Source organism: Alosa alosa, chromosome 9 (genome assembly GCF_017589495.1).
Source record: "Alosa alosa isolate M-15738 ecotype Scorff River chromosome 9, AALO_Geno_1.1, whole genome shotgun sequence".
Taxonomy (NCBI): domain Eukaryota; kingdom Metazoa; phylum Chordata; class Actinopteri; order Clupeiformes; family Clupeidae; genus Alosa; species Alosa alosa.
Window position 1 is genome coordinate 6,975,077 of NC_063197.1, and position 13,656 is coordinate 6,988,732.

Here is a 13,656-nt window from a genome sequence, read left to right on the forward strand (position 1 = left end):
ATATGTTAACTACACCTTGTTTCACATTAACTGGAATCATTACATACAAATGTGAGATTAATGATCCAAGCGAATTTAACTTGGATTTTCTCTGCTATGGCATAAAGGCACGGATATTAAACCCTGCATCATCCGCCTCTTTCATATACTGAAAGTAGGACAGATGAAAGTAGGTCTACGGTGAATACTTCGTGCATTTGCCCAAGGCCAGGATCCACTAGTGTTGATGAAACCCGTTTATAAGCTGGTCGTGATCATGATCATGGAATACAATGTGTAAATATGGTATACATGGAATACAAATCGTAAAGGTTACTTTGTATCTTCGAGTGTCTCTAGATTATTCGCCAAGGTACTGGTAGGGAATATGCTTCAGCACGAGCACACCAGTAGACCAAAGACAAACAGTGACCTGTGGCTCCCTCTCGTGGCCATCCATGTAAAGTATCCAAAGTAAACTCCATATTACAGGTGTTCAAAATAGAGTATGTTGATGGATTAACATAGAGTATGTTAATTGTGGATCAAATCACATATTACATTTTTAGAAGGAAAGCCCAGTTAATAGTTTCATAATCATATGCAAACATAGTTTATCAAAAATACATATTAAAAACAAAATCTAAGAAATTGAATATCACAAGCATGACTGTCCATTTTAATGAATATTTTTCAGAGTGATTGAAAGAAAACTTTACTTGAAAATAAAAACACAGTTTTCCTGCATTGCATAGCACTGGTTGGAATGGCAATCAAGATAAAGTTTATGGCACCACTTTTTCTCCCAAAACAACAGTCTGTACAGCTCTGTCCCCACTGACAATCACAGTTATTTCACTGCCCTACAGATTCCACAAAGAATAAACACTGTTTTCACTAAAACAGCTGCTCGGCCACTTGAGGTAAAGTTTCAGACTTCCTTCATTCTCCAAATTTCAACTGTCGCTCTTTCTGCTGTCCATGAAGTTCCTTGGCCCTATTTTTCAGGTCTTCTGCTTTTTGGTCATCTTTGGGTGTCCCATCCCCAAGTTTGTACATGCGGCTAGCATTTGAGCATCCCCAAACATGTCCTAGCTCACATGCACGCATGGAGTACTGCAGTGCCAGTGGCATATTCTTCTCTAACCCTGGGGAGCCCTGAATGTAGAGTGCACTCAGATTGAAGCAGCTGGGAGCAAAGCCCCCAGTACAGGCCTTCTCATAGTACTCCCGGGCTATCCCTGCATCTGGGCCACCCTCCATGGACCGCCCATCATGGGCCAGCAGTCCCACATTATGGCAGGCGTCTACTGACTTCTTCCCACCAGCTTTGCAGGAGCGCAGGAAACATGAGTAGGCCGTCTTGAGGCACTGAGTCAATCCACCTGGTATGAGAAAAATGTCAATTAAATTATGCAGGTGACGATTGAAATATACCTGACCTGGCCTTCAGGAGAAAGAGAGTATGGTTTTAAAGTAGTTACAAAGCTCTTCAAGCCATACATACAGCCCCACTCTGTAGCTTAACACGTTAACGCTGTTAGAAGTAAACAAACGAGTCAGAATAATGTTTTATGATCGTATGTTATAGTATTAATTATAGCTATACTAAGTGCTACATTCACCCACAAACAAAGCCCTGTTTTGTATAAAGTACGCAATAACTCACGTCAAACGTTACCTTTGCCAGCAACGTAATAAGCCCCAAGTTTGTAGCAGCTCTCCCCGTGTCCGTTTGTCTCGCAGTTATGCTTGAGAACCTGTGCAGTTGATTCGTAGTTTCTCTTGACTCCTTCCAGATAATCCGCAAGTCGCTGACAACCTTGTGTAAACATTAAATTATTTGTGGGGAAAACACGACAGGAAATGTCATACAAGGAAGATACCATCAATACTCAATGAAAGTTTGTTTCGATTGCTCAGTTCATCAGTTTTCCTAAAATTCCTTTCAGCACCCCAATGTCAGGGACAGCGCATCTAGCAACCATGGATAGCAACGAATATTCACTTACCTTCAGGGTCCTTCTCGCGGTAACATTGATAGCTGAATTCAACTCCCAAATTATCCAGGAACTGCTTCACTTCTTGTTCGTCTTCAAAATTAATCAATCCAGCCATTTTTGCGACCAATCAAGGTGACAAGAAACGTAATCACTGTGGCAAAATCGCACGTGTTCACCCAATCCAGTGACCTTGGTGGCTAACGCAGACACTTTGCTAACGATAACATTCGCGGAAAAAGACCCAAATTATGGAACACTGGTCGCTGCTAATTAACTTGACAGCAGCTTTGAAATCCCAGTTTTCGATTTTTTAGGTCTATCTCAGACAGATCGTGATGGACAGACAGTTACAACATCCACCAAGTGCTTAGGTAACTTCTTTGGTAACTGCCGCTTAATAATTTTGCTCATCCTCTTCCGGGTGTCGCATTCTGATCCAACGAGCTTCCGTAGAGTTCCGTTCAGTTAGCAACGAGGTAGGCTGTTTCTCAAAGTCCATGATCCTCAAGGATCCTTCCTTGGTAGAACTGAATCCTGTCGAGCCAGATTATTCAGAGACGAAGCAGCATTTCCCTCCCAGCAGTCGGAAAACATACTATGATGAAACAGTCTGCGCCTTCATGCCGTTCGGAGGACCCGACTTTAAATCCCGACCTCCGAAAAGAGAGTGTTCATGAGATCAGCTCGGAAAACAAATACAGGAAATGCATAAACATGCATATAGCATAACCCTAAGTTATTAAAACTGCTTTCTATGGTTTAGCTAGTAGTCTAGTTGCATCCCCCATAGGGCTACCCTAAAGTTTTATTGCAAAAATGTCATCTACTGTATAGGCCTAGTGGCTGGAATTCAAATAGGTTGCTAAAAGTTGCACTTTGGGCAATTTGCATAATTAGCATAGCCTAATAAAATAATTAAGGCGAGACACTACAGGTGAATAGGGTAAAACAAAATTGTAGCCATCACCATAACTCTTTCTCAGTTGATTGCTTATGTTAAGATGAGAAACAAATGTATTGCATGTTTTTTTCTATTTTAATGTTTAAATATGCAAATGAGACCATGCTACCAAACAAAATCAGATCGTGTGATAAAGCCAGGCTCAAAATGATTTTTCCAAGGGAAAACACGTATATTTGGGGGGCCTGAGTTGGTGAAAACCTTAGTTTAAAGGTAAACTATGCAGTATTGGCAATTTCCTTAGGCCTACTGTTTTTTCGGTTTTTGCTTATTTTTCGCTTGCTCTGTCATGACGAATGTCTGAGAAACTCCATCGCTACCTTTTTCCGGTGCCTGGCGTGTGTATTTGAATGCAGTAAATCAATTCGTTAAACTCGTTATACTTCCTGACACTAAGGCCGCCGGCCCACAGTTGCAAGGGTGGTTTTTCCGCTCACAGGCGCTAGGGGGAAGCCAGACGGCCACCATTTGAACCCGAAAAAGTCATATAACCATTCCAATGACTCTGAAGCTGGTAAATGAAGGTAAATGAAGCTAAAAAACTTGCAAAGTGTGCCTTTAAGGAACCTGGTCAGGAGGCAGTGTTGACCTATTATACCATTCAGGCCTTCATCGTGCCCGTATGAAGAAAATGATTGATTTTATTGAAGTGGCTATAAAGCAGATGTTGCAGTGAAAAGCCCAACAAGCTCTGTGTATGAAATGCACTATATAAATAAAGGTGACTTTACTTGACTTGACTTGCCCCAATAATGATTGAATGACTGAATAAAAAACCTAAGGACATTTATCCTTACAGTTCCAGTCTCGACATACCCCCTGAAGCCTAATACTCAGGACTTCCACTCCTCAGGGCCAGTTTGTGCTGCCTGCCTGCATACACCTATGCTTAATTAAAGAGTTTGTTGGGCATTTCACTGCAATATCTGCCTTACACCTGTCTTATAGGCTAACTGCTTCAATAAAATCAATCATTTTCTTCTTTTGAGCACGTTGAAGGCCGGAATGGTATAATAGGTCAACACTGCCTCCTGACCAGGTTCCTTAAAGGATTTCACCACATTTTAATGAAATAGGGCCTCATTTGCATATTTAAACATTAGAAAAAACATGCAATATTTTTTTTTCTCATCTTAACATAAGTAATCAACTGAGAAAGTTTCATGGTAAAATCTATTGTTTCATTTTTTACCTTATTTGCCTGTAGTGTCTCACCTTATTATCTTATTATGCTAATTATGCAAATTGCCCAAAGTGCAACTTTTAGCAACCAAGTTGAATTCCATCCACAAGGCCTACAGATGACATTTCTGCAATAAAACTTTAGGGTGGGCCTACTCAACATTTCTGGGTTCAAGAAAATACAACTAGACTAAAGTGGAAAATGTCTCTGGTGAGTGTTTCTATCTGTAGTGTTAATTTAGTGATAAATTACCTTGCCTATTTATGACAGTGAAATTCGCCTCTTGTGTTGTTGCAAGGGAGGACGCCGTAGTTGGATAGTGACGTCAAGTCGGATACCTCGGGGCACAAGACTTCCGCACGAGTCTCCGAGCAAAAAATCCGGCCCGACTTTGCGTTCAAGTCATTTTTCTGTAGGCCTATCGGTGGTGGGAATTTCCGAATATCCGATGTGGCATGAAGGCCCTATTCATAGGTGCCATCTACGTCACTATCAAATAGGTTGTGAAATATATTAAAACAGATGATGTGCTAATTGGCAACCAACATGATGAGGTTTAATATAGTTGGAATGACTGAACTAGGTAGATGAGGTTTAATATAGTTGGAATGACTGAACAGTTAAATAGGTGGACAGTTTAAATGGTTAAATTATTTGCTAGGTATGAGGTTTAATATTGTTGGAATGACTGAACAGTTAAATAGGTGGATAGTTTAAATGGAAAATTATTTGCTAGGTAGATGAGGTTTAATATAGGTGGACAGTTTAAATGGTAAAATTATTTGCTAGGTAGATAAGGTTTAATATAGTTGGAATGACTGAACAGTTGAAACAGTTGAACAGGATGTGTAGTCTTATATTAAGAGAATGAGACTGAGAAACGGACAGTTGATGCAGGTGACCTGGCCACCTGGCACAAGATTCTAATTGCTGTGATGTCATAAAGGCCTAATAGTTTTTAATTAATAGTTTAATCAGAGACGGTTGATGTATATTAAGGATCTTTGGTTTAATCAATCAATTAATCAGTTCAACTGGCTCTTTGATGGGGCCTAGATGAGCAGCTGGAAGTTGATACAGGTGCAAACAGTCCTGGCGGCATTGGGGGCTGGGGGCAGCATTGGGGGGGGGGCTTGGGGGGCCCGTCCTGGAAGTCATCTGTGCCCGCCCTGGACGAGCTTGGCTGCTCCAACCAACCACAAACCCATAGATTGATTTTGAACACTTATTAAATTATGGCCTATATTATACGTTTGTCAATCTAGCAAGTAGCAAATAAAACTTGTAAAATCTGTATTATTCTACAGCTATTATTCTAGCTAATCAATCAGGAACATTAGGTAAGCCCATCACCTAAATGGAGAGGAGGTTACGTGGCGCAGTCTACTTCATTTCTGCACTAACCCCTGTCATCCGATGACAAATATAGCTTATAGGCTCGCAGGTAGGCTATATCTCGTATCATAGTTAGTAGAAGTAGGCCTAGTAGTTTCTGGGTTTGTTTGAGAGCGTTAACCTTTACTGTTTTTTTCTTCTGACCTAGTCGGAGAACAGGGATCTTTACCACTCCAGGGCCGAAGTTATCCATAACTTCGGTGAACTCCCTAACACTATCTGAAAGTGGTTAGCAAATGAACGAGGATTTTGGTTTTATCTGCGGATTTATTTTTGCATTATTTTGAATATGACTAGCTCCAGTCTCAACAGCACGTACTTTTTCCACACGCATCTCAGTTCTAACACACATCCCCTCTCGCTTTCTCTCTCTCCATCCCTGCGCACGGGGCTCTCTTAAAGGAGCTGCACCATTTTACAACAATTGCATTTACATTTTCATATTAGAATGTTTTGTCAAGTGTAAGCTTAAACTACCGTGATCAATTTAAGTTCCCGTGCCCCCCTTGGAAAAGTGTAATGCCCGTCCGTGAATTTGTGTCTGGCGCCGGGTCTGGGTGCAAATCAAGTTAATTAGCCCATTGTGATGTCATCAGCCTAATGTTAAGTCTATGGGGAAATTTTGAGTAGTTTTTAATAAATAGTTTAAAAAGTATAAAAGTTACAAAGATGAAAAATGCAAAGCCCAGATGTCCTAAGTAAGACCTACGTAACATAGTTTGAATGAAGTTTCTACGTTAAACGGTTGAAGCTGCATTAATTGCGTTAGAAGAAGCATAAGAAGAAGAAGAAGAAGCCTAGGAAGAACAGTACAGTGCATTTTCATGCACTGTAATAATAAGAAGAAGCCTAGGAAGAACAGTACAGTACATTTTCATGCACTGTAATTAAGTAGCCTACCTTGTTAAGGATTGTGGGTGTTCCAAGAATCCGGACGATACACAGGGGCAACCTGGAAAATGCTGTGAAACTTTATTTAATGTTTGATTTGATGATAAATTGATATGTGTGATGTTTTTAAACTGAACGGATATTATTATGCATTAAAATGCAAAGAGAAAAAAAACACTTATTTTTTTAGTATTTAATGGCTGTAGGCTGTATCTTCTATCTTGGTCATCTTGCTCATATAGCCTATAGGCTACCTTTTTCACATTTGAGTGGTAGGCTAAACATTTGGGCAATGAGTTGAACATCACAATGCTGATTGTTTTGTCTCAGCTGCTTCTCATTTGAGAAAGTCTCACGTAGAGCTGTCAGGGCTTCATTCGAAGCACAAAGCAACAGAAGATGATAAATGACATGTTTTTCTACCCTGTCTGGCACATTCTTTTATCTTAGGAGCAGAAAAGTTATTTATTAAACCTGCTGATGCATCTATGATCCTAAGCATTTAGGATTTTATGGAAAAAGATTTATATGCCTGAAGGGTACAACGCATCCTTAGGAAATTCCTCTACAGTAGCCTACCCTGTTGCATTGACCCACTCAAAACAACTTTCAGTCAGTGTTTTATTCAGCTGTGAATCTAATTGTCGTAAGAGGCTTTCCTGTTGTCCCCCCTTTGTTGTTAATCCTGTCCCAGGTTTACAAATGTGGTTCTAATTTGGGACAGAAATGCAGCAGCCGCAGGAGGTGGAGGAGGGGAGAGTTCCTTGAGAGAGTGTGGCGGACTGGCCGAGGTGGAAGCGCCAGTGGAAAAGATCAAGCTCCAGGCACAAAGAGACTCTTGTTTCAGGGTCTGATTGGCTGAGGAGCAGCCCAAAGGCTGTCTGGGAAAGAGACCCCGTATAAATGCTTGTAAATGACGACTCGCTCCACACTTTGTGGTTTGCTTCTTCACCCCGCTGTGTTCTGCTGAGTCCTAAAATGGTTAGTCGGTGAGTAAACAACCAGGCTTTGTCTTCTTGTTTTTGTATTACTTTCAAAAGTTAAGGCTTAAAAGATTTTCTAACTGACTATATTCTGTGTCTCCCAAAAGCACTTTTTTGGGGGAATTTGTTTGTATAGCTGTGATATTGTAAATTGCATTTATTGAATAGTTTCGTTTTGTGGTTGCTTTCATACTTTTTCATCATACTCATGCATGTTTTATATGTTAATGGAGAAAATAGAGTTCTTGAAATGTCTGTATTTCTCTTTGTGAAGAATTGAGCATCCAGCAGGAGGCTATAAGAAAATCTTTGAGACATGCGAAGAGCTGGCGGAGCCAATCCCAGCACTGGTCTCAGGTATGTCACAACTCGGCCATCTCCAATTACGCCTGCTGTTTAGATCTAGTAATAAACAGTAACAGTACTAAACCTAGTGATACACTTTAAGATCCACTATTTGAAGCCTTGTCATCCAGAGACAGGTTTCCACACACAGGGGCACCTCCAGATCATTTAGTTGAAGTATCAGGTTGCACTGTATAAACAGGAAGGGAAGTAAAAATGTAATTAGATCCACACCTATCAATACACCCACACATGCTTGTTAAGTGCTATAGAGGAAACATTACAGCAGATACACACACACACACACACACACACACACACACATATGAGTGGCTTCATGTTCATGTTGATATTTGTGTTTAGGCACATGTGAGCTTAGACACAAGAGGGACTGCAATAGTAACAATGACTTCAGGAGTTGCAGGTGTTTCTTCTGAAGTGACATATTGTTTTGAGATCAGTGATAACTCCCAAAGTTACCTGGGTAAGCCAGTAACCTTGCTCTGTAGGACACTTCTACTGTAGATCCAGTGGGATTTAAATGTAGACTGTATTGCTTTGGCCGTTTGCAGGTGTGATTCCGTCCTGGCTGACTGGGAGTCTGTTGCGACTGGGCCCTGGGCTCTTTGAGGTGGGCAGTGAGCCATTCTACCACCTGTTTGATGGCCAGGCCCTCATGCATAAGTTTGACCTGAAGGATGGACACGTCACCTACTATCGAAGGTACCACACAGTGTTAAAATGTCACCTACTATCGAAGGTACCACACAGTGTTGTGTTGTGTCATAACTGATGTAATGAAAGAGATAAAGATACTAGAATAAAGGTGTACTGTTTCAGGTTTGCATTTCAGTTGTTGATTATGCAAAAAACAAAAACTGTAAACAAACACAAATTGATCAGGAAGCTATATTTGATAAGGGACTTACTTTTGTACATTGTAAAGTGTTATTGTATAAGTATTCTTTAGTATATTGTATATTCTTTTGTATAAGTGTATACTGACCTCTGAAATGTCCCTTTACAAAATGTCCCTTTTCAAAATTCTCAAGCTGTTATTTTGAAGGAATGTTTAATCTTATGTGTGGTTGGAGATGTTTTTCATTAAGAAAAGGGTTTCCTGGACGCCCACCACCACACAACCACAGAAATGTTACATCAGAATGTTGCATCACTTGCCCAGAGAAATAGAATTGAGTTATAAAATGAATAGTCTCCCAAATAATGGGCCATGCTAAAGGCAGCCATTGCTGATGTTTTCTTGGTCTGTACTTTGTGGTGCTGTATGCAATGCAAGTTTAGCCAGGAGCACGTCTCTTTCCAGGTTTGTCAGAACTGATGCTTATGTGCGAGCTATGACAGAGAAACGGGTCGTCATCACTGAGTTTGGCACTGCAGCCTATCCAGACCCTTGTAAAAACATCTTCTCCAGGTTTGTGCTACAGTATCTTGCATCATTTGGTTCTGTACAGGTCATTTAGTGTAGTGTTCTGTATTGTATACTGTCTCTTAATGACTTTCTGTCATATTTGCCCTGTATGTAGATTCTTCACATACTTCAAAGGCATTGAAGTGACAGATAACTGCCTTGTGAATGTCTATCCAGTTGGTGAAGACTTCTATGCTTGCACAGAGACCAATTACATCACTAAAGTTGACCCTGACACATTAGAAACCCTCAAGAAGGTGCAGTATGTGCTGTTTATGATCAATCTTACAACATGTCAGAGTTACGACAACTACAGAGTTGAAAATATTTATAAAAGCATTTTTGTCTTGTACGTCTGAAAATAATTTACAGGTGGATCTGTGTAACTACATCTCAGTCAATGGTGTAACGGCCCACCCCCATATTGAAAAAGATGGCACAGTCTACAATATGGGCAACTGTTTTGGGAAAAACATGTCACTGGCTTATAATGTTATTAAGATCCCTCCAATCCAGGAAGGTAGGTGACTCTTTCAAACCATGTTATCCTAATTCAAGATGGAACAGCCATTTCTGAAGAACATGGTCTCTAAAGAGCCTTAATATCTTTCTTTTAGACAAATCAGATCCTATTGAGAAGTCTGAAGTGATTGTGCAGTTCCCTAGTAGTGAAAGATTCAAGCCATCCTACGTTCACAGGTTAGTCAAGATGAAAACATTGGTATTGTCTTCAAGATTCAAGGTTACTGTATTTGTCTCTTGTTTGACACACACAGTTTTGTAACATTGTGAGAATAGCCAAGAATACTGGTATTGTCTCTCCCAAAAGCAGATGTTAATCACCTTGTGTGCCTTATCCCCCCCAGCTTTGGAATGACAGAAAACTTCTTTGTATTTGTGGAGACTTCGGTGAAGATAAACCTCCTGAAATTTCTGAGTGCCTGGAGCATCCGTGGAACAAATTACATGGATTGCTTTGAGTGCAACGAAACAATGGGTGTACGCATAAGATAATGAGCTTTAAAACATACCATAGAAATCAAATGAAGTTATATCACCATGGGAATAAGATGAAGGTAACTCTCCAATGAATCTTAATTAGTCTTTGAACGTTTAAAAGAACGTACAAATCTGATTTTTCCAGACATGGTTTCATGTGGCCACCAAGAATCCCGGGGGATACATCGACCACAAATTCAGGACCTCAGCTTTCAATGTCTTCCACCACATAAATACGTATGAGGACCAAGGATTTATTGTTGTTGATCTCTGCACCTGGAAAGGGTAGGGTTTATTTTTCACCACCATCTTTATTTCTTGGACTGCCTCTCAGTGAATCATTTAAAGGCTGTCTGACTCAAACGTCCCCATGTTTTCACTGCTTCTGAAATCTCTTGTGCCCCACAGACATGAGTTTGTGTATAACTACCTGTACTTGGCCAACCTGCGCCAGAACTGGGAGGAGGTCAAGAAGGAAGCCATGAGAGCTCCCCAGCCTGAAGTGCGCAGATACGTCCTGCCCATCGATGTGCACAGGGTGAGATATCCCACCAGTCCCATTATGTCACTACTCGATGAGTTTATAACATAAGGTTTGAGCACTGTGGTGAGATTCTCAGGATTTTAACAGATGTTACAGATATGGCAGATATCCTAGTATCTCATCTTTAAAAAACAATTGTTTATATATGTTTTTAAAGCGTCTAGAGTCTGTTTTAATTTGTTAAATGGTCAATACAGGTCAATACAAAACATATGTTTGTTTAGCACATGCTGCATTAAATAATATTGTAGGTGTATTTAGAGAGGGCAATATAAATAATAATAAAATAAATAGAAATAATGTTAATGTTACTATGCCTTAGCCTAGAAATCTAGACACACCCTATGGCTCGTTGGGCTAACTATGCCTCACATACTTGTATGACTAGTGCTGATCACTAATGCCTGTTTCACACCGGGTATGTGGCGTGAACGTCGCATGTCTTAGGCGGCCTCTCTGCCAATTAAGATGCCTCTTCATTTTGTTTCTTCACTGTTTTGAATGGAATCGCTTCCAACACACCTGTGTGTCGCATGAAAAATAGGCGTTGGTCCTATTTCTAGCATGGGAGCCGAAATAAAAACACGCTCACGCCACACACCCGGTGTGAAACAGCCCTAAGGGCCTATTCAGACCCCAAGTGTGGCGACTGCCTGTCAGCTGCATTATCTGTCCGTTTTCGTTTCGGCACTCATGTTAACAGGTTAAAGTGTGTACACCGCCTGCGTGTCACGCAGGTCTCAGAGCCGCTCTGAAAACGCGTGCATGTAAGAAATAGAACCGGCGCCTATTTTTCACGCGACACGCAAGCGTGTTGGAAGCGTTTCCATTCAAAAGAGACAGTGAGGAATTGTTTTAATAGGCAGCAGCACCACATCAGAGACATTTCTGGTATGAATGCACATATAAAAAGCCATGAAACAGACACAATGCACACATGCCACATTTGCGGTCTGAATAAGCCCAAGTCAGGACTGTGTTTATTTTCCAGGAGGAGCAGGGGAAGAATCTAATCTCTCTACCCTACACCACCGCCACAGCTGTTATGCGCAGCGATGGAACCATTTGGCTAGAACCAGAGGTCCTTTTCTCTGCACCTCGCCAGGGTAAATACAAAATACACCTCCATCAACTGACCACCTTTCATGTGGTGATCTATGCAATTCTGATCAGTTGTTGTTCCCCTCATGCATACAGTATGCACTTCAGCAGCACTTCAGAAATAGCTAAAAGGGGTTCAAATAAAGTGGTTTACAAGCTTTTTGCAGTACTGTCAACAAGTATGTCTCAAATCGCAACTGCATTTGTTGAAATGTAAACTGTAAATGCTGAGGGCAGTGACCAGTCTCTCTTCCCTTCTTGTTCCCACAGCCTTTGAGTTCCCCCAGATCAACTACAGCGCACATGGAGGGAGAGACTACACGTACGCCTACGGGCTCGGCCTGAACCACTTCATCCCAGACAGGGTGAGCAGCTCGGCACACCAGGAGGTCTGGACCGCACTCCTGTGTCTGTTTCGCAGTCCCGTCATGCATAACCAATGTTTGTGCTCCTGCAGATCTGCAAGCTGAATGTCAAGTCCAAAGAATCATGGGTATGGCAGGAGCCGGACTCATACCCCTCAGAGCCACTGTTTGTGCAGAGTCCTGAGGCCACAGCAGAGGATGACGGTAAGCCAGATGGGACACACTTTGCTGCCCTGCCTTCCCCGGCCCCCAGACTGCTACCTTCTGGGTGGCTGTTTCGCTGCTGGTTTTACAAGGTCCTCCCAGCCCTGACACAGCAGGGGTTCTCCAGTCACGACTGCTCTTTAGCTCTCCCTCTCCGCCTGCAAGTTCTCAGACACAGTGCCGAATGAATTCAAATGTGTGCCAGGACGTTTAAATAGATAATTATGTGGAAGTTTCTGATCACTTCAGGCACAGAAATATTCCCTACAGTGCCGGAGAATCAGGTCCGAACTTGGGCTTAGTATTTGGGTCAGGCCTGGGTGATGCCAAGGGAAAATATTTCAGACATTTGTGTCACGTAAGAACCATAATATGAGTTGGGCGCATGTGTGACAGCAGCTTCCCCCTCTGCCTCCAGGCGTGCTCCTGAGCATCGTGGTGAGCCCCGGGAAGGGCCAGCATCCAGCTTTCCTCCTCATCCTCGACGCCAAGAACCTCACGGAGATCGCCCGTGCCTCCGTTGAGGTCATCATCCCAGTGACCTTCCACGGGATGTACAAGCCCTGAGGGATGCAACAGCAACACGCTGACAGAGGACCGGAAGAGGAAAGGGCCAAAGAGGCAAGCTTAGTGGAGGCCCCAGTACCCACGTGGTGGGGGTGTTTAATAGTGTAATGTATTGTTCCTCTTGTCAAAAAAGTACCTCTGAAAACTAAGGACCTACTTTATTTGAAAGGCATTATAAAATACAGTTCTCCCTGCATTCCTGTGTATGCCATTTGTTTCAGGGATTTTGGTTGCATTGTTTATATTTCTTTTTTTACATTTGTCAGACCTGAACTAATAATAGTAAATGTATATAAAGAAATACCTCAGAAAAAGAACTGAGAGGTCCCCTACGAAAAAAACACATAAAGGATATGTTGAGCCTAAAGCCCAAGATGCATCAGATTCAGCAAGCAGAGGGAAATGTTTGTGGGTACTGCCTTGTTGCTTGTCTCTTCAGTTTACATTTTAAAGGGAACAACTGAGCATTTTTACAGAAAAATATTCTCAACATACCACTAATCGTGCTTTATTCTCAACATACCACTAATATCGTTTTGTAATGTGTATAAATAATGTGAAATCATTATTGTTAATCATTTCTGAATATTTTACCTTTTAATATTTCATATTTCACCTTTAACTATATGGGGTGTAATTGAAAATGGACTGTGTAGTTTGTGTATATATAGGTTTGAATAAAAATACCCTGAAGTATATCAGGAATA

General features: G+C 41.4%; 2 protein-coding genes across 2 annotated transcripts; one reads left to right on the forward strand and one right to left on the reverse strand.

Moving 5' to 3' along the window:
* Window positions 1–223: 223 nt before the first annotated feature.
* On the reverse strand, window positions 224–4,459 carry LOC125301189 (cytochrome c oxidase assembly factor 7). The gene is made up of 4 exons (XM_048253551.1): window positions 4,379–4,459; window positions 1,992–2,636; window positions 1,661–1,801; window positions 224–1,364 (listed from the first exon to the last, which is right to left on the reverse strand). The coding sequence occupies exons 2-4, from the start codon at window positions 2,095–2,097 to the stop codon at window positions 922–924; spliced, it is 690 nt and encodes a 229-aa protein (XP_048109508.1). The 5' UTR covers window positions 2,098–2,636; window positions 4,379–4,459; the 3' UTR covers window positions 224–921.
* Window positions 4,243–13,640, forward strand: LOC125301187 (retinal Mueller cells isomerohydrolase). The gene is made up of 15 exons (XM_048253545.1): window positions 4,243–4,336; window positions 7,137–7,401; window positions 7,670–7,752; window positions 8,313–8,463; window positions 9,065–9,172; window positions 9,285–9,426; window positions 9,542–9,689; window positions 9,787–9,868; window positions 10,036–10,168; window positions 10,314–10,453; window positions 10,577–10,706; window positions 11,704–11,818; window positions 12,084–12,178; window positions 12,271–12,382; window positions 12,801–13,640. Exons 2-15 carry the CDS (start codon window positions 7,316–7,318, stop codon window positions 12,947–12,949), a joined length of 1,674 nt encoding a protein of 557 aa, XP_048109502.1. The 5' UTR covers window positions 4,243–4,336; window positions 7,137–7,315; the 3' UTR covers window positions 12,950–13,640.
* The last annotated feature ends 16 nt before the right edge of the window (window positions 13,641–13,656 follow it).

Bases quoted from the DNA above. Each gene is read 5' to 3' on its own strand.
- LOC125301189 (XM_048253551.1), bottom strand. From the start codon at position 2,097: ATGGCTGGATTGATTAATTTTGAAGACGAACAAGAAGTGAAGCAGTTC. The intron at 1,802-1,991 runs GTAAGTGAATAT...TGTTTACACAAG, and splicing joins CCGCGAGAAGGACCCTGAAG to GTTGTCAGCGACTTGCGGAT. The intron at 1,365-1,660 runs GTAACGTTTGAC...TTCTCATACCAG, and splicing joins TTATTACGTTGCTGGCAAAG to GTGGATTGACTCAGTGCCTC.
- LOC125301187 (XM_048253545.1), top strand. From the start codon at position 7,316: ATGCTTGTAAATGACGACTCGCTCCACACTTTGTGGTTTGCTTCTTCA. The intron at 7,753-8,312 runs GTATGTCACAAC...GGCCGTTTGCAG, and splicing joins AATCCCAGCACTGGTCTCAG to GTGTGATTCCGTCCTGGCTG. The intron at 10,454-10,576 runs GTAGGGTTTATT...TGTGCCCCACAG, and splicing joins GATCTCTGCACCTGGAAAGG to ACATGAGTTTGTGTATAACT.